At 44.8% G+C, this 24,412-nt stretch overlaps 1 protein-coding gene across 1 annotated transcript in view; it reads right to left on the bottom strand.

Annotated features, from left to right (window-relative positions):
* HAUS7 (HAUS augmin like complex subunit 7) overlaps nt 1-24,412 on the bottom strand; it is a 262,504-nt gene that overhangs the window by 222,487 nt on the left and 15,605 nt on the right. Inside the window, exons 2-3 of the mRNA XM_069645349.1 lie at nt 17,468-17,583; nt 7,548-7,615 (exon numbers count right to left, since the gene is read on the bottom strand). Of these exons, the coding sequence (XP_069501450.1) occupies nt 7,548-7,615; nt 17,468-17,583 (184 nt within the window). The remainder of the gene's footprint in view (nt 1-7,547; nt 7,616-17,467; nt 17,584-24,412) is intronic.

Raw genomic sequence — 24,412 nt, forward strand, 5'->3', positions numbered from 1 at the left:
TGTGGAAGCACCTTTCACTTTGGAAGCAGTGCAGCCTGTCCCGGCCTCATGGTCCTTTATCTTAAGTGTAGGAAACAGAGGCACTTTGCTAGATGTTGCAAAAACGTCTCCAAGGCAAGAGATTGGGGAGTGCGAGAGTGAGGGAGGGGACCGAAGGTGCAAGCTGGTTGGTGAGCCAGGTGGGTGCAAAGGTCAAGTAGGTGAAAAAGCCCATGTTGCAGTTCTTGTGAACAGGGTTGAAGTCCCCATGTTGGTAGATAAAAGTTTGGATTACGCCATTGTGGACAGTAAAGTGAGGGGAGAGAAATTCTGAGGTACGAAATTGCTACAACCGTTAGTGAAGGCAAACTCATATGGGGGCTCACACAGAGATAAGAGAGTTTAAAGCCAAGTTGGAGTGCAAAGGCAAAACTACAGTAACCAAAACATGTCTCAAGAAGAGGAGGAAGCCTTTTGAGTTTGGTATGAACAAAGTGTAATGGGAATTGTAGTTGACCCCAGCGTTCTGGAGCACATTGCTCTGGTGAGTGAGGGCCAGTCTGTTATACCCGAGGATGTATACAAGGACGTATTTTGTGTTTAATTGGACTGCCTGAAAGGGGTTCATCACCACAAACTTAGGCTAGTGCCAAGCCTATGGTGACAAAGGTAAGGACGGTACTGATCTCAATGAGGAAAGAAGTAGCTTTGGATATAAAGAGATTAGAGGAGACAGTGGTGATGGAGCCTGTTGTCGTGGAGCGCAAACCAAGCCATCAAGTATGTCTCTGCATAGAACTTGGCGGTCTGAACAAAGAAGTAGCACTGGATAGATTTCCCCTCCTAAAATGTTTTTAGCACGCTACACCAGACTTCAGCATACCACCAAGTGGTGTTACACCCCCAGACAGGCATGATCTTACTAGCTTTGTTACACAAGAAGGGTCTGTCCGGTCGATGCAAGAGGATGCCTTTCAGGTTAGTATCGGCAGCAGGGTTTTTCCAAAGAACCATGCATCTCCATGCTAAAGGGAAGGGACGGGTGATGTACTTTCAGTACAACATTCTTTTGACAGGGAAGGATATGTGTCAACATGATATGAGACTTGCATTGGTTTTGGCAACATTGCCGGAAGCTGGTTGACTGTTCAGAAGGAAAAGTGTAAGTTTAGACAATCCATTGAATACTTGGGACACAATCTTAGCGAGGAGGGTTTGAAGCCAAGGACTGAGCTGGTAAATGCAATAACGGGTGTAAGAGCCCCATCAAGATCACGCCTTACGTTGTTTGAATGTGCTTTCTTTGGCTGATCGTGGCCTCCAACCCCCTGGACAGCCACCGTGACCCAGGTACTTTAACTGGATTCTTGGCTCTGCCCAGAGGGCGTGTAGCCCGAGTCAGGAAAACCCAATCAAGGAAGAAAAACATGTAAGAAATGGTGGAGATCCTGTTGGGAACTAGCACCAAAAACAGGATAATATGAGGAATGGTTACGGGACAGAATAAGGAGGCAGGAAGAGCAAGATCCCAGCAAGGAAGAACAGCGGAATCAACTGCCAGCAAGGAACCAAGAAGAAGGTCAGAGAGGCCAGGAGAGAGGGGGAAGGCATTACGTAGAGAGGCTTAGGCAAAGTGAAAACGAGCGTACCGCAATGAAGAAACTATTGCAATGCGAGGAGCCGCTGCCACCAAAAACCAGTGTTGCCAACTCCCCAGTGAAGAAAGTAGCTATTGGCTCCCCTAGAAGTCGCCAGAAGTAGCTAGATGACGTCACTGCCCAATTTGCATAATTACCTCCTCTTTCCCGTGTGTTTTACTGTGGCCCCCTCCCCTTTTAACACCTCCCTTTTAAGTTATTTGTGTGTTTTTACATTACTCCCGTTAGAAAACGGGCGAATTACAGCACTTTTTTCTATTGGTTTGGAAACTTGCATAAATGAGCAAGTCTCCAAACCAATTGAAAAAAGTAGCTAGATTTCTCGCTAGCCGCTTTTTTATGAAAAAGTCGCTAGGGGGGCGTACTTTCTCGCTAAATATAGCGAGAAAGTCGCTAGGTTGGCAACACTGCCAAAAACTCCTGAGAAACCAGAGCTTTCGGGTGCGTGACGTAATGACGCCGACATGGGTCTGTTGCCGGGCGGATCCGCCATGTTGGTACTAGCTAGGGAAGCGCCAGCATCGCCATAGCAACCTTTGCTGCCGCTCCGGGTCTGCAGCGAGGCATGACAGGCCCCTAATAACAGACAGGATGTTGTGTATTGGGCTTGTGGAATATCATGCTACATTTGTTCCCCATTTTGCAAATAGGTGTAGCGCCATGAAGTCTCTCTGCAAAAAAGGTGTCAGTTTCATTTGGTGCGAGGCGGCCTGTCAAAGGGATTTTGAAGGTATAAAAAAGGGCCATCGCTAGTGCTCCAGCCTTAGCAGGTTTCAACACGTCATCAAAGACGTGGGTAATGAATAATGCTAGTGATTAACGGCATGGTGCTGGTCTTGACCCAAAATGGAATAGAGCGTGTAGTGACAGAGTTGTGGTACTCGGTACTAGAGAAAGAGGCAATCACGGATTCTGCTATAGGTTACTCCAAAGATTCTTATAATTGCTCTGACCATCAGACCCTGCTTGCTTTGCAAGTACTTCTGACAGACCCAGGCACGCTGGCACGGCTCGTTTGGTGCACGTTGCATGTGCTGTCTATTCTCTACCTATTTTCCTTGCTGCAACTTCAACAGACTATTGTCTAGCCCCTCTGCCCTCTCCACCCACCGACTCATCTCCCTTCACATACAACTCTGGAGCAGCACCAGTCATCTAGCTGCAGCCTGCAGGTTCATTCCCTAGAACTATAAACACTTGTGTACAGGCGCGTGACAAATACCATATCATATAACTCACTACCCTGCCAATATGTGTCGCCATAAATCCTACTTGATGCCTTTACTCAGCATCTGTTCCCGATACCTTATGCACCCCCTAGCCTGCTACAAACATCTGCCTGACTACACCCTGATATACTATGTGCCGAGTCCACCCTGCCACTATTCTTGCCCACATGTATAACACCAAAATCCACAAACCATGCCACTGCAAATTGTACACCTTCACTACTCTTGTCATATAACGCCACGTGAACCATGAGGTGAGAGGTTAGTCTGTTTTGCACCCACTGCCCTTGCTTGCCTGATTTTCTGCTGCAACCCCAGCTCCATAATGAGGCCTCACTAACTGTACAGCCCTGACCTAGTCTTTTTGCTTGCTTGTACCTCCAATATTAGCCCCAGAGAATCTATTTAGACTGCACACCTACCAATTTTGTCCTTATGCTGGTTTGTACTTTTGATGTAGTCCCCCATACCATGAGGCGAGGCCTATCGCATCTCAATTCCTGTAACCTCTGGACTGGCACTTCTCAGCCCTGCGCTGTTTCACATTTAACCTACCTGTAACTACTGGATGTGACACTCTCAACCCCACACTATACTTGCAATCTCAACTGGCTGCAACATGGTTTCCTGCACACCTGAAGTAGCACCTGCCCCATGAAGCACCGCTTTGCCAGATTGGCCACCCACACCTATCTTATCTTTTTACTCAACTGTATAAGTTGTCTTGCACTTTATAATGTGTCTCTTTGCACTTAATGCAACTCGTGCTTTGATACTCGAGGGTCGTTGGCGCTGCTATAAAAGGCAAAAATAAAATTGTGGTCTGGAGCAAAGAAATCAAGGCTTTCCTATGGGGAAGGGAATTTGTAGCGCACCGATGACAAATCATTAGTTGGATTCTTCATGAGCAAGAATCTGGATGGCGTGGCGCAGAGAATTATTAAATTGGTGACATCACTTCATTGTAGAGCATGTTTCGGGTGAAGGACAATAGTACTGCAGATTATTTGTCAAGGGTGTCTCAGCTTGACGATGGTCAGGAGGTTGATGAGTTGTATGGTGAGGAGTGTAAGGAAGGCATGGTATCAACAGCAAGACAGACACAAGTAACCACAGTTCAAGAGTGTTTATTGAACTTCAAAAAAGAGTTTTGCCGTCTTTCGCCTTGTATTAAACTGCCATCTTGGAACTGCTGCTTCCTCGTATCCTTTGCCTTGCTCAGAGTGTGCTTTCGTGCTCCGCTTTTTATCCATGGGGGGGGGGGGGGGGGGGGGGGGGGGGGGGGGGTGGTGTGTGTGTGTGTGTGTGTGTGTGTGTGTGTGTGTGTGTGTGTGTGTGTGTGTGTGTGTGTGTGTGTGTGTGTGTGTGTGTGTGTGTGTGTGTGTGTGTGTGTGTGTGTGTGTGTGTGTGTGTGTGTGTGTGTGTGTGTGTGTGTGTGTGTGTGTGTGTGTGTGTGTGTGTGTGTGTGTGTGTGTGTGTGTGTGTGTGTGTGTGTGTGTGTGTGTGTGTGTGTGTGTGTGTGTGTCAGTAATTGCCTGACCATTGTATTGAGACATGTAGTATACATCTCCAGTGTTAGTCTGTTCTCTCTCACAGTGAGCCATCTGTGAGAAAGTGTTTGTGTTGGGAAAGGGGGATTGGCGGGGGTCGAGTTCCTAAGTATTCTACCTGGTAGGATGGGGTACAGAGGTTACAGGGAAGGGGATACAGCGTCTCGCCATCCGTTGTCCCACTTCCACTCCCCCGAGGACCCTGACCCAGGTGATCCTCCCGCACTGATCCACCCCCAAGAAATGGATCCAAAAGTGATGGCCGTGTCCTGGCCACCTGGATGAAAGATCTCCGGGGACTAGCAGGTGAGACACCTTCAGGTTTCTCACAGGAGCGTGATCAAGTATTTGCTGTATGCAAGGCCACTGTGGGAAAGCAGCAATGGGAGGATGCGGTTGCTGAGGATGAGGAACTGAGAGCAGTTTCTGAGTAGGTTATGACAGGGTGGAGAGACTGGATGGATGGATGCCCAAGGATTATGGGTTTTTCATTGAGTGGGAGATGAACTCAGTGATGAAGGGTTGTTGTTGTGTAAGGTTGGACGTATTGTCCCCCGCAAGGGGTGAGGAAAGTACTTGAGGCAGCATATGGTCATCTGGGCATGAATAAAACAAAAGGGGGAACTCGGGTCCAATGAATGGTGGCCAGGCTTAGATGCGCAGGTTGAACAGCTGATTAAGGAATGCACCATATGTTGAGAAACTATAGTCAAACACTCAGACTATTAGAATGACCAAATTTGCCTTCATAGTGTGTGGCCCTAGACATTCTTGGCTCATCGAAGGTGAAAGAGGAAAGAAAAAAGTATGTACTAGTGCTAATGGATCTCTACTCAAAATGGGAGAACAAGATAGTACTAGAAACAGATACAGTAGCTGTAATCAATGTTCGCCAGTATATTCCAGACAGAAGGTTATCAGAGGAATATTTTGACAGATGCGTCCAGGATGATGGAATTATACCTGGAAGGAATAGGAGTGATGCACCACAAAACCATCTCTAAACCATCCCAAGACCAATGGATCAGTCGATCCGGTTTAATTGCACGTTGGAGGCGATTAGAATGTCACAGTCATCGGCTAAGTGGAAGGGGTTGGGATGATTTGGTGAGGAGTGTGCATACAGGTGGGCACCACATGCCACAACAGTTTTAGTGCCTTTTGAGGTACTTAGGTGACGGAAAGGGCACCTATCAGTGTGTCCGCCATGTCTGGGGAGGTCAAGATATGTATAGTGGGATGAAAGGCAGTTGAGAGATGCTGTCAAGGCACAGGAAATGAAGGAGAGGTTGATGAGCTTAGAGTAAGGAAATATGAAGAATTGTTAGGGGAGAGCGTTTGTGTGGAAACCGGGTCTGGCCAAGAAAGGGAATAGTAGATACTGGGGTACACAGAAAGATAGGAGGGTGTTTGCTGATATTCTCTCTTTGCACACCTGGACTTCAATCAGCCCAGAGGTTGTGAGAATTTCTGAAAGGGGTCAGGGGAGTTGTTTGTACATAGTTCAAATGCATGTAGATAATTTCTTTACCTATAATTCTAAACAGCATCTTCTGGATGCTTAGTAAATATATAATAGGTTGAGTAGTGTTCCAGTTTACAATAGAGAAGGTGGAGTGTGATAGTCTGGCAGGTTGCCAGTGGAGCTTGGAGCAGTGAGTATGCAGTTTAGCTGGGGACCTGTGAGCCTACTACTTGTATTCCAACTGTGGAATAAACTGGACCTGTTGTACTTAATTTGGTGTGGCCTACCTTTGTAACTGGTCTTCCACCGAACAATACAAGAGCACTATCCCTAATCACCAAAACCATCATACATGCACCAAATGCGGCATCTCTTTCTGCACCCACTGCCACAAAAGATCTTCGTAAACAGAAGCTTTTCAGTGTATGAAATCCAGACCTATTGCCTTTGCCAATGCTCATTAATAATGGACTAGTAATGTCCTCCTCTTTAGTAGTCAATTATGCAAAAGATCCTCGAGGGACTATATCTGCTGAGATATTTCCATCATCCTAGCCAAACGGAACATTAATAAAAGAAGACCACAATAGTATGGCAAAATGGTGATGCAATTTAGATCTCAATCGCAGCTACAATCTCCGACAGAATGAATCTCAGGACCGGATTCTTGTCTAAGATTCTTGAAAGATTACGGATTCGGTCAATGGACCAACAGCATTTATGTCAAAGATATTTGATGCAACGAGGTATGATATACAGGTGTGTGCTATATACTTAGCATGCATTGTTTCTACGTAAGGCAAAGACATTTACCCTGCAATGGGGAAGGCCCATTCAACCTAGACCAACTATTCCAAAAGATCACTTAATTATTACAGGATTTTGCAACTACTACAGAGCATTCGGTCCAGGTTTTGCAAGCATTAGCATTCCACTCGAAGAGCTTGTCAAATGTATATCTCCAAAGCATACAAATATTGCTGATGGCATTCAAAAGGACTAGAGAACCCCCTGAAACACATTACAGAGGTCCATAATTACCTTACCAGAACACAGTTAACCACACATATTGTCTTTAAGTCTGGAAAACACCATACAATGAGGCATAGTTAGGTGTTTGTTATGACACTGCATGTTTTCCACTTTTAAAACCGATCCCTCCACATTCTGGACATATTGCATTCATCAGGTGTGAAAGACTTCTGCAAGAATCTCAGTCTACCATTTGCACACGCCATGCAAAACTGTCTACGACTAAGAGAGTGTATTCTGAAGGTCACCTATGATGCCACAAATGTGTTATGCTCCAAACATTTGCGTGGAAGTTCTTAATTCTTGCTTTCAGTTAAAGACGATTGGGATTAGGCTTCATACCACACTGGAATGTGCCATCAATCTGCTTCCTACATTAACAAAATGTAGGAGGCTGACGATTTGACCCTTTACTAGCAGCAGTCTAGAACAACCGAGAGCTGTGCGATAGTAGCCCAAACATCTTGTGGCTACCACTGCCCACAAAGACATGATTCATCACATTGCCTCTGAAAACAGAAAGCAGGCCTCATACAGAGCAACTGCGTTTTCATTTGTTAATATTTGAAACTGTAATCAGACACCTCAAAAGCAAGGTCCCCATGTGTTACACAGTAAATACGAAAAGGCATACCTTTTATTTTAACATCGGTCTGAGACTCCTTCAACGTGGAAAACTGTCCCTGGAGCAGAGGACTAATCCTACAATAAGACAAATGCACAAAGATCAGGGTTACAAGAGCAAGGGACAGGCAGCTGGAAGGGAGCAATCTTGAGGAAAGCGAAAGAAAAGCAAAGCGGCAAAGATCTGCAGTAGGAGAGAAAGAAAGACAGAGCAAAAGAATGAGATACCAGTATTTGTACTAAGAGATAAGCAAAGAGAACTGTTGCAGGAGCGAGAGAAAAAGAAGGCAACTAGAGGAAGGATGGCCGAGGGATCTGTGTTAGAGAAATGTATGTTATTAAGAAGAGATAGAGAGAAAACAATGCACTAATAGAAATGTAGGAACTCTAAAGAAGGGGCGAAATGCCTTATTTTAAGAGAAAAAGTAGGTGATGAATTCAGTCGTCAAACTTGCCACATATACAGATACACAGATATACACACAGTGCAAGCACTTGCTACTAGCCAGTGACTAATAATGAACTCTTGGTGAGTAAGGAATGTCATGTTCATGTGGTAGAATTTAGTTGCCATGTGTTTTATAAGGCTGGCTAGAAGCCTGCAACATTTTTACCCGTGGTGTATATATATTTTCTTTAGTTAAGGAAGATTATCGCAACAAAACCCTTGAAATTCAGAAATTGTGGGATGCGATGACCATTTTACCTCAGTGTCTCCCCTATGATTTAAGTTTGTATCTCATGGTGAATCCATTTTGCAACATCATTCATGGGCATCATTCAGGGGCATTGCAATGGGGTGGAAGGAGAGGGGCCGAGTTAAGATGGTCATCACTACCCACACCCGATGAATTGCAAGGGTTTTCTTGCGATTCAAATCACCTTAACTCTCTCAACGCAACTCATTTTCTTTCACTGAATTGCAAGGGTTTTGTTATGCTAGATTTTGTTCATGGCCTTCAGCTGTGGCCACTGCACATGTTCCACCAATGATTTAAAAAGAGATGGCCACCAGCCAAGGCCTTTCCCCCACTCCCTAGTATGTAACCAGATCCCACCAGCCATGGCCTAGGTCCATAGTCAGCAGCCTCAGGGTTCTCTAGCCATGCCTGCGGCCATTGACCACAGCCTTTGCTGGTGCCCACTGTCGATGCTGCCACAATTATTAAAACAGAAGACTGCCTTAGCTGCCAGCCTCAGTATCCACTGGTCACAACCTTCAACTATACATGTTGCACCAATTATCAAAAGAGACCCATTCCCCCTACCTAGGAGATCCGAACCCACATCTATGCAGGTCAAAAAGACTATAGCCATACCCCAGTGGTCCAAATGCTACTAGTGATCCCCCCACACGCAACACTTTTCACCACACTTTTTATCCCCCAGATAATTTATCATCCTAACAATGCATGGCTCAATCGATGCTGTCCTCTAAACCCACAAAAATCCTTCCCAGCAATCAGTCCCACAGTAACACAGAGGAAGCAGATTCCAGCAGTAACAGGAAAACATTCAAAAATGTAAAAGTCTTAACCCATCACCAATGGCACTAACCACACTTTTCTCCCCGACCCTCTCCCATTACCCCCTTTCCATCTCTGGTGCGTCTGAGGCATTTTCTTTTCCAAGCGCAGTATTTGATGTTACAATGGGAAACTCACGAGATTCCGGTAGGATTACTCCCAATAAGACAAAAACATTCTGGACTAAACAGGCTTCCCAGCCCACCCTTCACTCCCCAACTGGCCAGGTGGCCTCCTTTCACCGTCCCCCATATGCAGTCCGACATGCATCCGCCACCTCTTTTACCCTTGAAATATATTTTTGGGCACTTTTCTTTTTCAGCTTCTTTCAGGATTACCACAGTGATCGCTTGCATCGAGAACCAAAATAATATGGCAGATTTTCATTTCTGAAAAGTCTCTCTGCTGCAAAGCACCATGAAGTATTTTTGGTGCATGTGGCACCCCCTTTTCTGTCAAATATGTTTTTTAATCTATTGTGGAGGCATTTACACCAGATCAACAAAAGGCACATCAGCAATGCTTTGTGATCAACACCTTATTAGGTGCAAGTTTTCACACTATGGGTGGTAAATGGAAACACGTTTTTCTTTATAGGAAAATCTTAATGAGAATTGACCGAAAACAGTGTTTTTTTTGTTTTCTTAATAAGGCTTGAGCCACGTAGCTAATTTTCAACAAGGTTTCCAGTTTGCAGAGGGCCAGATGATAGATACTTTTAGAAAAATGTAATCCAAATCAATCGAGAACTGTCAAAAGATACAAGCATTAGAATTTAGGGAAATGTCTGTATGAACAGCTTTCACCATAAATATAGGGTGACAGTATATTTTTTGTTTCCACCCTATTGCACATATACTGTGGCCCACACTGCAGATTTGGTATGGCAGATCAGCTTGTGCGTTTTACAGTAATTTTAATTACTTTAATCCCTCTTAGCTATATTGCGCATGACTGAATAAGGAAGGGTGTGGGCGTTTGTTTGTGTGGGAGTGTACTTAGCGGTACAATTTCTATTACGTTGTCCCACTATGTCTACTGTGCATGCCTGGGAATATGGATATTCTCTTTTTTAGACCAAAACGTATTCATCAAGTTTGGCTGATCCAATTTGAACATTTATGCAGCATGCGCTGCTTCAGCCTGAAGTTGTGGTACTTGCAAATAAATAAACCGATATAGACCATTTTTGAAACGGTTACTATATAATGCATTTTCCAGCCTCTAAGGAAAGCCCTATGCAAAATTTTGTTTTCAGTAATTTATTTAGGCATGAAAGCAATGATGAAACGCTATCAGGGGGTTCTCCACGAGCATGTTGTCAATAAGATATCAGAGGTAATCCAAAAAAGGAGCGTACACCAGGCAAGAGGTAACACCGTTTATTAAAGCTGGGAAAGCACAAATCAAACAATACAATGGAACAGAACGGATTGATCAGAGCCGACAAACCCACCCATTGTGGTCAGATCTTTTATAGGGTTAAAGCATTATTTGTACAGTCAGAAACAGTTGTGAATAATATTGCAAATTATTAGATATCCTACTAAGATTATTGGTGGGACTATGCAAGTCCCCTATAGCTAGACATATGTTAATCAGAGACGATTAGAGCAAACAATCTTAACCCCTCGGTTCATCACCTCTCCTGTCTCGCCCTATTCCTTCCCACTTCGCCTCAAGAATTACTTTTTATTAATACATAATCATGCTGATCTCTGGATAACTTTATTATTCTGCAATTGGTCAGCACACATAGAAAATCATGAGACATCCTGAGCATGTGGGTAGAGAGTCACACGGCATCCAACCATGAGGTGTCTTGTGGACATCAGCAAGAACACAAAATACTTGTTGCCTTTCAGGGACACCGAAACTCAACCTTCCGATTGGCTCCGTGCCGGATCGTCCCCTTCTTCCCACCTGCCAAGGGGCAATTTTAAACTGCTGATCATACTGTGGCTGTGCCTCCCCGAACATGTTTATATGAATTTAATGTTCCCCGGTCCCAGCGAATGCGGAAGAGTTTGGCTCGCGAACCTTTTATGGATCTGCTAGTTACCTTTCGCAGTGACTGCCGTCTCCTGGGAACAGCCAGCTTGCATCGTTCTTCCAGCATCCCGTTGATTCAGAGCGCTTGTGCAATTTTATGAATGCCTGCCAGTGTTCAACCCAAGTGATTTACTTTCCTGTGGTTCTCACCTCATAATGGCAGTTAGGTGGTTCCCTTCATATTGAGTTATATTTTGTTGTCATGCTTCTACCCCCACACTCCTGAAACCCCTTGATATTCCCCCTTGAACAACCCCACCCCAAACTTGTCCCCGGACTGCTCGAGCTGCATGTGTGCCATAGAACCCTTTATTACAGCTGTCAATGATATCCTGCCCCGTCTAGGGGGGGGTCGCCTATTGCGCGATCATTCCCATAGCTGGTAGGCATCCCCCCCCCACACTTAACAGCGCTGAATCCGCACCTTCACTGCAAAACAGACACATTTACATTAGGTTGGGATTTGGCCAGTTCACCACATTTATAGAGCAAACAATTTCTTACTAGCCAAGAGTGATTTATTATTCACCAATGTCAGTGGAAAGAGCACATTTTGAGGGCAGTATTCTGTATCGTGCCCTCTTAGGGTATCTTGTGAGATCGAAATGCAGTTCTTCCAGACAGGGTGGATTAAGTACTTTCCGTCCTCATATGTAGGGGACTTTGGTAATCAGAGGGTGGCTGAACAGTATGCTTTAGCTATTGCAAGGGGGGGGCTGTGGGCTGATCCACGGTACTCGGTGACTAAGATGACAAACCCATTGACTAAGCAGCAGCAGTTTAAGCGGCCAGGGCATGATGGGGTTCCAAATAATACTTTTAGATTCCAACCAAAATGATGGACACCTTACTGATGGCAGTATTCAACTCAATGGGCCTCATTACGACCCTGCCGGTACGGAAAGAACGACGGTGGTAAAACCGCTGCCACCATTCTTTCCAGACCGGCTGATTAAGAGTCCTGCAGGTGGGAGGTGTCATTCCCGCCACGTCTGACCTGGCGGGTTTAACACCACCCGCCTGCAGGCGGACATGGAAACACTGGCTCCGTCATAGACAGAACCCATGTTTCCATTGTCCCCATCCCCATGGAGTCCTATGGGGCTCCATGGGAATGGGGACTTCCACAATTCCGCCTCTGGAATTCCGCCTCTGGAATTCCCAGGTCACCGGGGTCGTAATGCCCCGCGATTCCCAGAATCACTGGAGGCGGAATGGTAATACGGGTCCGGTGGTAACCTGCTGGTATTCCCGGCTCGGTTACCGCCGGACTCTTAATGAGGCCCAATGTTTTCACTAGGTGTATTCCTGGGAGCTAGGTCCCCATTTATAAAAAAGGGTGGCATGCATTTTTCACTGTCCTATAACCCGGTGATGCTGCTGGTGGGTGCCTCAATGATCGTTGCTGGAATACTTTTAAAAAATGATGGAATACTGTATAAGAGATGAAGGGGTTTGATCAGGGGTCCAATTGAATTTTAGGGTAGGATTGGGCACAGTACATCAGGGCCTAAATCTATACATCATCCTTGCAAAGTATGGTACAATTCTGAATGTGCTGCTCCATACAGCATTTATGCACTCTAGTTTGGCCTTTGATTATATGGACAGGTGAATATACTGTGTACCACCTTGCAGGACACGGGCACACCTAAACCACTACTAGGTATGGGGATTACCTTGTTTGAGTTTGCTATGGTCCTGCTGGTGAGATGAGAGGGTGGGAGCATGGGGGCATGACAATCTTCACATAAAATATTGGGCTTCTCATTGAAAAGGATATAGTCCGGGCGTACCACAAATAGGAAGTAGGAGAACCCCAGTTTTGAGTTATGCAGATGATGTAATCCTCCAGACAAGACACTGAGGTTGTTATAGTTATTGATTAAGAAACATCATATATGCTAGCTAGAGGAATGAAGGTTCATCCAAGGAAGTGTAGTGTGATGGGCTTCCCCTTTCTGCTAACAGTAACAGGTAACCATAGATTATGATTGAGTATTTGTTTCAACCATCGCCTGAGTTGAAATGATCACATTAACAAAAACAGGTAACCAAGACTGACATGCTATAGGGGGAATATTTAGATTTGCCAAAGCAATAAATCATTTCTTGGGGGGAAAAATTGACTTTCATCATAGGTTAATATGGGGGAATTATTTGGGGCTATAGGAATGCTGCTTTGTTGCAGATTACAGAAAACTCCTTAGTAAACTATTGGTACTTCCTCCTGCATCATCCGTTTACCTTACAATTTCGAAGCAAATCTAAATTATTCTGTTCATCTGGTGGTCATTAGACCCATTATGTTTGGTACTCACAGTGGAGAAATGAGGAGAGTGAACTCTACAGGTAAATAATCCAGAACTTGGTGGCTCTTCAAAAATGTAAACACAAGTTGCTGGTTTGCACACATTATGTTTCTTTTAACAAAGTGGGATTGGCCTGGTTTTATATTCAGCCGGAGAAACTGGAAGATCAGCCAAAGAGACCATAAGACCTCTATTTTTAGTAACATGGGGCCTCATTAGGAGTGTGGCGCTGCGGAAACAAGGGTGCCGGTAAGCTCACTGGCACCCTTATTTCCTGACCTCCACACTACAAGTTTGCCTGCCGGGTGCAGCAGCCCTGGTAGGCAGACTCCTCACGGAAGCATCGGCACTGTTGGCAACGGTGCCAATGCTTCCATGAACCCATTCCCGTAGGACTCCACGGGAATGGGGACTAGCCTTTTCCGACACCCAGCTTTCCGGTCCACCGGGGTTTGTGTCCTGGTGGCACCGAGAAGCCAGGTGCCCGTAAAATGTTACGAGTACGGCGGAAACCTGCCAGAAGCACCGATAGGGTTACCGCCGGACTCGTAATGAGGCCCATAGTCCTTAATAGAAAGTAAATAATGCATACAAAAACACAACTCAGGTTTTACTTGCCGTTATCACCAATGGCGGTAGGTGCAGTCTATTTACAGAGGGTCAGAAACCATCATCAAAGTAAGATTTAATGTTTTACACTTTAAATGCATGGTTTCAGTGGAAAATGGCCCTGTCAAAGGTAGGTGAGTATAGAGAGATACCGATTCCGCTGAAACCGGTTGACATTGAATAGGCTCAGGGTGATGACTTGATCCCCGAGACATGCTTAACAACTAGCAACTTTGGTCAAAGGATATTTTATGTAAAGTGTAAAATTGACACACACAAATGTATCAATCTACAAACTGGATTGTGTTTTAACACTATGTTAAATTGTGGTTTGAAAAGTCACACCGAATGGAAGCAATATAATAAAAAAAGAAGAGAATTGACTTCCATAAGTGTGCATCTATTTTTAGAAGATAGCAAAGTATTGAGAGAGGGTAGGGCGAGTCTCTTATCTATCCCCTAACCTAGATAGGCGTTAAACCAGCGCTTACTAGGGATAGAACATCTACTTGAGGGATATTAAGATTCTTTATAGGGATATGTAGTCCGATGCAGGTGACTTTATAGTTCGAAATTGTAACTCAATAAATTTGCTCTGTCTATTTTGTGTTAACTATGCTTGGGCTCAGACAGAGTGCGCTGGCCCTGTGACTCCAATTGTTATTTACTAAATAATATGTTAACATGTAATTATGTAAACTGAAGGAAGTATTGTTTTTGCTGCTACAGGACAACGTTTTAATATTTTAGGATTCGTGTCCAAGTGCTATGTGATGCATCGGGTTTTGATATTTGTGAAGATACATAAAAAATATAACAGCGCAACAGAAAAAGTAAGTGCGTTTTTGCATTGGTGTCTCCAATAGGAAAAATAAAATATTGCTCATGCCCAGTCTAAACCTGGAATAATTTCCTAGCTTGGTTTGGCAGAAATGCGCCCAGGGGTTTTAGTTCAATTAAGCAGGGTGTCCGGAACCAAATTCTTTTATAATCTCCCATGATGCATTGCAGTAACAGAGTCCATCAAAAATGAAAAGTTGACACCTTTTTCGTGTGTATTACAAGTTTTAATAATGACAATGCTTAAAATTATATTGGATGGGGGCAGAGTGGTCATGTATAACACCAGGTAGAATGTAGGGATGATAAAAGAGTAGCACTTGAAGGGTTAGTGTTTGTAATCTGCCCGGAAATGTATTTTTCTTATTGTGCCTGAACAGGTATTTGCAAACATAAGCCACAATTCACACAAGTGATATTGAGCACAGGAAACAAAACATGGATTTATGAACCACAAAGCAAAATGAAGCACATTTAAACTCCTCATACCATAACTAAGAATCCACAAATAGTTAACGTTAATTTAGGACCAAGTCCGCAGCATGGAAGGAGAACGATTCAAATGTGTGGATTTTTTTTTCAATTACTTTTGTGAGAGGTTTCTTCATGTGATACTATATTCTTGACAAGCCAAAAAAATGAGTTAAATTGGTTATTTAACCAAGGTCAAACAAATGAGCTGTGCAATGGGAGTGCAAATTCTCCACCTACATGAGTAATCAGGATGATCTGAATTAACTGGAAGATAAGTTTATATATCTGGACTATGGAATGTCACAAGTATTTGTGGGAAAGTCAGGAAGAAAATTATTAGAAGGATGGAAGTCATTAAAATGTTGTAAAAAGGGAAATTCATGTTTCTCATCCACCATGCTCTTCCTCATCCCTCATGCTCTTTGCAGTCCCTGGTGGTCTTCCTCATCCACTTCAATCATCCACTTCCTCTGCCCAATGCCCTATCCTCTCCCCCCCAGCCCAGTCATACTATTAGTCATACTATTCCTCGGCTCAGTCCCTAACCTCTTCCCTGCCCCACATCCTGCGATGTTGAGGTGCAACAAAACCGCTGAAATCCGGCACGTAGTGGATGCTACCCCACAGTGATGATATCCCAAATGACTATCAATCATGATGGCATTCGTCAGACGAGCAGATCACACATCTAGCAGGAAGAGATGTGTTTGTTTTTAAACAATCACTAATTCACCTAAAAAAAAAAAAAAAAAAATATATATATATATATATATATATATATATATATATATATATATATATATATATATATATATAATATTTTTCTACATCTATTTGTAGATACCTTTCTAAACGTGCACTTTTGGTCGATATGAATTGAACCCGTTTTTGTGTTTGTTTTTTTTATGTGGGAGGGTCCTCCCTCAATTTAATAAAAATAGGGTGTAAAACACTCCCAAATCTTACCTGGAGCAATATAATGTACACACACTTACATTTTTGCTCATCAATCTGTTTTTGTGAATAAACCTGAACGGAGTGATTTTTCCCACTGCGACTTACTTCGCAGAATTCATGGACTGCCTCGGTCTGAATAAGTAGCTTCTTAGGCCAAAAATATCACAGTACAGATGTTATTCCAAGTTGGTTTGAAAATTAACAAAAATAATAATATACATCTCTTCATGTCTACTAGGAATAGCTTTTGTAGATCTTTTATTATTGCACTTGTTCCTACGATTGCAGGGCTATGTAATACATATTGCACCGAAGTACTGTAGGGGCTGACAGGTGGTTGATACAGAGCTTGACAGACTGAAAATACACCTAGCTCTTCTTGGATGCTTCTATGATGGTTGTCGTGTATTCGTTTACTTTGTCTGTAGTGATTGCCCTATGTGCTGAAGGGAGGGTTCTCAGTTGACAAGGTCTTCTTGTTGGTGGGATGTTCTCCAGAACTTGTCTGGGGACAGGGTGCCTGCAGTAAAAGTCCTGTGTGTAGCACGATGTGTGGAGGGCTAATGCTTCTTCATTCAAGGTTTCAGTGGTGCATGAGCGTCAGTGGTCTCAGGGTGTGGTGCACTCAGCTAAGCGATCAGATGTGGAGGCAAATGTGTTGAGGGTTTCTTCCAGTGCGCCACTAGAGAAGCTCTAGAAGGAGCAGTGGGGTGTCTTGGTAGGTTTGGGTATGCGTTGGTAGGTGAAGTGGCGTGTAGGGTATCAGGATGGTTATGGCTGTGTGATCTGATCGATCCAAAGATGTGGTGACAACCAGGCCACATGCTTTGCCTTTCTTATGGGTTGGTTCTGCAATGAGGTGTGTGAGGTTAAGGGTGTTAAACCCAATCAAATGTGTTATTACAAATATGGCATGGTGCTTTATGCTAAACCTAATAAAAACAACAAAACAGTTAAGCAAAGGCAAAAGCCTAATATGAATCTCACAGCTAAGGACTAGGGGATGTGGTTCTAAGTCAGTGATGTGAGTATTCAGCCCCTCGATCACGAAACTGGGAGTACAGCCAAATCAAGGTACATTGGTGAATTTGGAAGACCAGCAGGAATGTGACTGAATGGAGGCATTCTCTTTACGTGTTCAAGTCTGCCCAAGATCTTACCTTGCACAGATCCACTCGAGGATGTCAAGGCGGTGGATGGACGGGGTGCACAGCAGTTCTTGCATGCTCTCTGGCTCTGTTAGGAAGAGGCCCTCCACAGGTGGACACTGCAGCTCCTGCAAAACAAACATACATACTGTTAGGGAAGGGAATTCTGTGGCGATATGTTTGACAGCTCTGGTTCTGCTCATCCAGCTGCTGCATTGGACATCACAGTTTGGAATCAGCTCTAGTCTTCACTGTATCTAAGCACCCACCCAATATGTCCAACACTGGTCCCTCCAATCTCTTGGAGAAGGGTACTTGCCAACATGTCAGCCCAGCTGGTGGAAGTAAATGAACGTTTTGAAGGCATTGGCTCATACATCAGAACATTTACCCAGAAGGATATGTAAATCACAAGCTTCACGGTCTAAATGTATCTAGATTACAGAATTCCACAAAGTAATAATGGATGATAAACTGCCTGCTGACCCAAGTTCTTGAACATCATTTCCCCACTTGCAATAACCGAAATGCCTTGGTCTTAATTGGCACGCATAGCAGTGGTTTCATTTCTCAAGAATGACTCCCAAATGGTTTCCAGGTGATAAATGTTGCCTTTGCATCGCCTAACCCATGCATATGTTATTCACAAGATGCAGATTTGGTCATTTCATCAATACAGATTTAGGGCATAAGTGCTACAGGAAGTTTTCACAAACATCCAATATCGCACTCCACTATGACAAAGGGCGAATGTGAGACACTTTTGCACACGGCTCCAGATAAGCAGCCAAAACCCCTAAGGAAAATAAGGATGAAGAGTCGAACACCATCCTTACATTTGCGTCAGTAGTAGCCTGTGGTTTGTTCTATGTTTATATGCAATTACCCCAGGAATTACTGCTCAAGGCCAGACGCTTAATTATTTCTTCCTTGTCGAATTGCGACATCAGCATACATAATTTGCCAGCTGCTTTACGCTGCAGTGACATTCTTTTGCAGAAAGGGGAAGAGCTGCACCATTCTGTGATCTAACAGAAGGATGAACCATTTGTAAATGGCACCGAAAAAGCCAATATTAATGGAGTAATTGACAAAATGTTGACAGTGGAGTTTCTGAGGGAAGCTCTAAGGAGTAGAAGACCGGATTGTGGCGGTAACTAGTGCTCTGGTAAATGGATTCAATATTATACACCATGATGAGGTGGGAGGGGTGGGGTCTTCCCCTTGTAAAACATCTGGGACACAGACTCTGTAGACCTGTGTTCTTATTCCGTATGGTACGACTCCCTGTGGGCAGGAGAGTCTTAAGAGAAAGAAACACCTTGGTGTTAGCTCAGGTATAGCCCCTGACAATCTTAGGCATCTTAGAAGCCTTCTCATGCCTTGAAGTACAGACATCTCGGAGTGTTTCCTAGTAGGTGTAGTTTTCATAACCCTGGTCATCCAATACCACCACCACCACAACCACTCCAACCCTCTTAGTGGATTGGGGTGCTACCTAGCACTGTGCGTTCAGTGGGCCGGTTAGGACAGAATAACACGTTTGGGGTTCTACTGTCCCATTTTATGAGAGCCATAAATGTTTTCCTACCTGGCCTCCCAACACCCCCTAAATCTCGGGCCTTACTTTTGTGATCAGTAAAACTCTCTCTGAAGTCCCCTGCCACTGCATCCCTTTTTCTTCTCCTGTCATGGGGTAGCCCATATAGCTCCTAGGGCAGGGTGCTTTTGAGCATCCCACAATAGTCCCATATTGATTATATACCCCGATGATTGTGTTGTGGAGTAGGCTGGTATAAGCGATTTATGTTTGGCTTCACTGGGGGTACAGCAGATCGACAAGTAGCCCGATGTAGTAGTTTGGTCTGGTTTAAACAGGTCCCTTTCCCCAGGCAGCCCAATACAATAAATGTGTGGATGGGCCAATTGTTTTGCTTTTTTTAGTGCCAACAGGATGGACGGCCACCCAAACCTTTGAGTCTATCTGGTATGGGATTGGAGGAATAGTTTAGGCCAGCTCATTATTGAATGTCTACATCTAGGATAATCCCTGTGGGTTACTTTTATCGAAGACATCTTGCATTAATTGGTGGACTTTTTCCAACAAAGATGGGATGCCGACTCTCGGACCAAATTGGGTCATGCAGGCTTCGCTCTGTGTCCTTTGTCTTCACAGATGTGGTTTCTTCTTTTGGCTTCCCTGGGCCCTCCTTGTGGTCCCCCCTCAAAGGCTAGACCGCATGCCCCAAGCTGGGATTGCATCTTCCTGTGTTACCCTTCTGAACCTAGTGCTTCAAGGTAGGAAGACTCCATTGTCCAGAAAGGTGAGGGATGGGGTGGGGAGGGCAGGGGCGAGGGGGCAACACTACCCACACGTCCGATCTTAAATGGGCTAGTCTTGGGTCACCTCTACTGTTTCCCCCGGTGTGCTTCTTTTTTCTGCACCCGTGAGGGTAAAAGAAGTACATACCTGACTTTATCCTAAAGCCAGTGTTTTGCCTATTGGATTTGTTCAGTCGACTCCTATAGGGAAATTTTACCAAATCCATTAAAGCAACTTTAGAAGGCACGCACCTAAACTTTGTTATTTGTCTTGGGTCCTTGCAGTTTCTTTTTTAACCAAGAACTAGAACTTTAGATAGATATTAAATCAGTGGTACCATTTATAAAATCACTGCTTTGCACTCCTGCCTTCCACGGTGTACAAGGTTACTATTTGGATCAAGGAATGCAAGGAGACCATATAGGACTGGAGCAGAGGGGCAGGGGGAGGTGTAGGTGATGAACCTAGTTATTACCTGAGCTGGGCATGTATCAGACTAGTAATATTGTGTTAACATGCGTGCTGCATGTGCTTTTGTCAGGGGGACACACCCCAAGTGCCACGAGGGGAAATGATTAAAATGGGCAAAGACAACTTTGCACTAGCATGGTTTAGTCAAGTAGTTCTCTCCTGTGCTTTATTTCTCAATAATGTGATAGCACACGTGCAATCTTATGTCTGGGTCGACCTGTCCTTGTGACAGGTTGCTGTTACAATCATCAGAAGAAAAAACGAAGCAATATTTGGGTGACAGAACAGCCAACACTCAACCAAAAGGGTCTTTATCAAGGCAAAATGGTGTGGCTTGATAAATCAACTGCTTAAGAATGGTCCCAGGGGGGGGGGGGGGGGGGGGGGGGGGGGGGGACTACGAATTACATAGAGTATCAGGTTATTGATGAGTGAGTAGTTCAAAGTTTGAAATTTCCTGCGTTTATGAAGTCGAGTATGCTGCAGGGGCAGCCAAGCTTGTATAGTTCCTGGAATCCTCGCGTTCAAGTTTCCTGGTGCATCAATATATTGGACAGCTTGGTGTCTTAGATTCCTGATGAATGGATGCCGGAGCAGAATCCGCTTGGAGATGCACAGAGAAACAGCTCGGCGTTCATTCATCAGGACGGAATGCATACGATCATTATATTCCCGTCCATGAGAAGGCCCTGATCGAGACAGACATGCAAGTGGACCTACCCCGGGACTGCATATGATGCTTTACTCTGGTTGCTCAGCCCAAAAATATGTCCCAGGATGAAATTCACAGTCTTCAGCCAGGCACAGTATCAGCGAACATCTGATCTCTCTTCAGGACCGCTACCCATATGGGCTGGGGTGGTATTGGGCTAATTATGTTTGGAAACTGTCTGGGAGACCGAACCAAGCTTACAGGGAGCCGACAAAGGTAAAAGCCAAAGTCTGTCACAATAGCAGTGGATTAAGTGAGCCACACCCAAATGCGGGTAGGCAGGCATGCTCCCAGAATGACAGCAAGGCTAACCTGTCCAGAGAAGAAGAGGGGTCCATTGCCAAATCTAGGCCATTCGCTGAGGATTCATACCAAAGAGATCCCAGCTGGCTCTGAAGACTGACAGCCAATCGCGGTCAGAGGGAGAGTACATTCCAAATGAAACTGGAGCCAGGGCTACCCTACCACGGGAAGCATTGAGCAGTGACGTCAAGGTAATGAGAAGGATTCAAGCTCGGTACCCACTAAGCAGCAGGGTCAGAGTTCACTTAAGGAGAGTCCTAAAAACCAGGGAAGAAGCCTACAAGTATGTCCAAGGACAGATGATGAATCCAATGGGACACATTGTTAGAATATCGAGACTTTATCCCAAAAAAGGTAATGTGACCCAAGCGACTCCAGAGCCACAAGAAAATTTCAATTCACGAGAAACAAAACCGGCCCATGCCCCCAAGTCTTGAGACCCGACCATTTCTCAGACAAAGAAGAGGAGGGCCTCTCTCCAGACAAGATAGCCCAGTTGCAGGCCAATGGTCGGAAGACTTTATGCAGCAGGGGGACATGTTGTTCGGGACCAAGGAGGAGATTGAGCCAGCCGCGACTGACTAGGACCCGAGCCCCAGGGACACTCTCAAACCAGTAACGCAAAGGAAAAAAGCACAGAGGAAGAAAGGAAGAACCTCCAAAAGATGCTCCAGGTCCCAGTTGTTGTACACCCAGGATGACTTTGTTGAGGGTGGATACTGCGTGCTGGTGAAGGTACGGGAGAAGACTATCTGGGCCTTACTGGACTCTGCTAATACTTACAACAGTATTTGACAGTTTTTACCCACATAAAGTTAGTTGGAAGGGGCTCCTAAAGCTACTTGTTGCGTCCATGGAGACCGGGTGTCCTACAGGATAGACTAAATTCCCATCCATCTAGGGGAATTTGCTTGGGAAACCTAGGTTTTTGTAAATCCCAGTCTCCTCGAAGACCTTAGAATTGGAGAAACATTCCCGAGCTTCAATGCCTATACCAGCAAAGATCACCTAACCAAACCCAAAGAGTGTGACTAACCCAAGTGAACCATGTCAGTGAGTGTTATGCCTGTGGCGGACGTGTGCATGTTTCGGATCACTGCCCCAGGAAATTCAGGGTATCAGCAACACCCATTCAACCCTGGAGTGGGGTCATACCAAACAAATAGGTTAAGCATGTCAACGAGAAGAGTCTCTTCCCGAGTGGAAGAAGAAAAGAAAGCCCAAAAAGTCACAGCGTTTCAGCAGCAAGAGAGTCTAGCCTTACTGAATCAAAACATGTCCAGTGCCCCAAAACTTAGCAAGGTAGATGAGAAGCAGGAACAGGAGAGCTGGGAGACTACCTGCAAGGCAAGGGTGGAGGTATGTGACAGGACAGGGACTGCTTTCAGGTCCTGTTAGGGGAGGGAGCCCAGCACCAACAACCCTGACAAGTGCCAGCATAAGGGTAGGCCCCCGCCCAGACCATCCTTCCCTCCAGAATTGATGGCTGCTGGTTGCGCTCCCACAGCGCCACAGCTCCTCTCTGGGACTCCACTGAAATTGTAGAGCCAAAGCCATTTCCTTTCAGACCATAAAGGATACACAGTTTAGCTGCGTGTCTCATTCTGGATTTAGCACAGGAGCACCCTTTAATGCCTGCTACAGATCCCACAGGCTGAATCCAACTGTTCTGACAGTATTTTCTACCTTGTACTTTCTGTGCAAGGAGAGTGTCTTTGTGACACCCTTACACCGAGAGGCTACGGGTCTCAGGTTAACATCACAAATCACATCCTTAATAAGACAGTGGATTCAGACTCTGCAAAGTGTTAGTAACTCATCAAGGAAAAACAAAAAGTGGCCCCTCTCGAGAGGTAAAGTCATGCTCTTCAGTAAGGCTTTAATACTTTATTTACGTCATGCCCAATTATGAAGCATTTGTATGGCGGAGGAGGGTGGCGGGGGTGCAACTTGCATTTCCGCCAACTCCTTCCTCTCTGCCATACAAATGCTCCAGCATACGCACTGGCATGCATTTTCATGCTGGCGCATATGCTGAAGATCACTACGAGGACTGTCTGCTTTATGAAGGAACATAAAGCAGGCAGACCCCACAGGGATCCATTGTACATGCTCCCTGCGTGCTCGCATAGCAGGGAGTGTGAACAATTCCAATTAATCCATCCCCGACATGGGAACACCGCTTACCAAACATGCACGTAAGCAGTGTTCCCAGTTGAGGGAGGGTTTTATTTCAACAGAAGCAAACGCTGCCTGGTATACTTTGCACTGCGGAGTGCGAATGAAGCGCAAAATGCGGCGTACACACTTGTACGCTGCCTTTTGCCCTTTACATATGCACCTGCATCGCAAATGACGAAGATATAGCAGTGGGGAGCCGCTTACATTACAGCGGGTCCCCGCCGTCGAATTAGATTTTGGGCAACATGAGCCCCTAGGACATTTGCCGTCATAGTCCAAAACGTGCATGCAGAGCATTTATGGGAAATGTTCAGTTGGGCCCGCCCTAACACCTTTGGCGGATTGGGATTAGAAGAGTGCCAATAGGAGCATTGTGGAATTTTCAAGGTTTAGGTACTGGGGCATAACGGAATATACAAGTTACAGGGCACGCTAAAGCAAACGGGGCATCATTAAGTGTGAAGTGTACGAAGTGAAGCTAGAGGGACTAAAATGTAAAGTGGGAGCATATATGTGCCAAGTGGAATATTATGGAAAATGTGAAGGTGCACGGTTAGGAAGATATTAAAAGGAAACAGCAAAGCACACGGGGACTGGTGGGCCCATGCTCCATTTGCTTAGTAAAAATAAATTTAAATATATGTATATTTTGTTGTTTTTTTTTTTTTTTTTAAAACAAGGGACACCGTTCCTGCCGTCCTCCTCTGAGAAGGAGTAAGCAGGACTCCAGAGCTTGCATCAAGCATCGGACAACTGACAATACAAGTCCCGCTGCTTTAATTCAAAATCATTAAGACCTACACTCAAACAGGATCTAGCTACTGACAAAGACCAATGAAGGGTCGGTAACAAACTAAAGAGTACTGTGAGAGGTGTTAAGGTCTATAGAAGGGGTGTGCATACATCAAGGAAATGCGAATTTAGAAAACCATACAGCAATCGTGGATTAGAGACAGAAATTAAGACC

The sequence above is a fragment of the Ambystoma mexicanum genome, chromosome 2p (assembly GCF_040938575.1).
Source record: "Ambystoma mexicanum isolate Mex_15411 chromosome 2p, UKY_AmexF1_1, whole genome shotgun sequence".
Lineage (NCBI taxonomy): Eukaryota > Metazoa > Chordata > Amphibia > Caudata > Ambystomatidae > Ambystoma > Ambystoma mexicanum.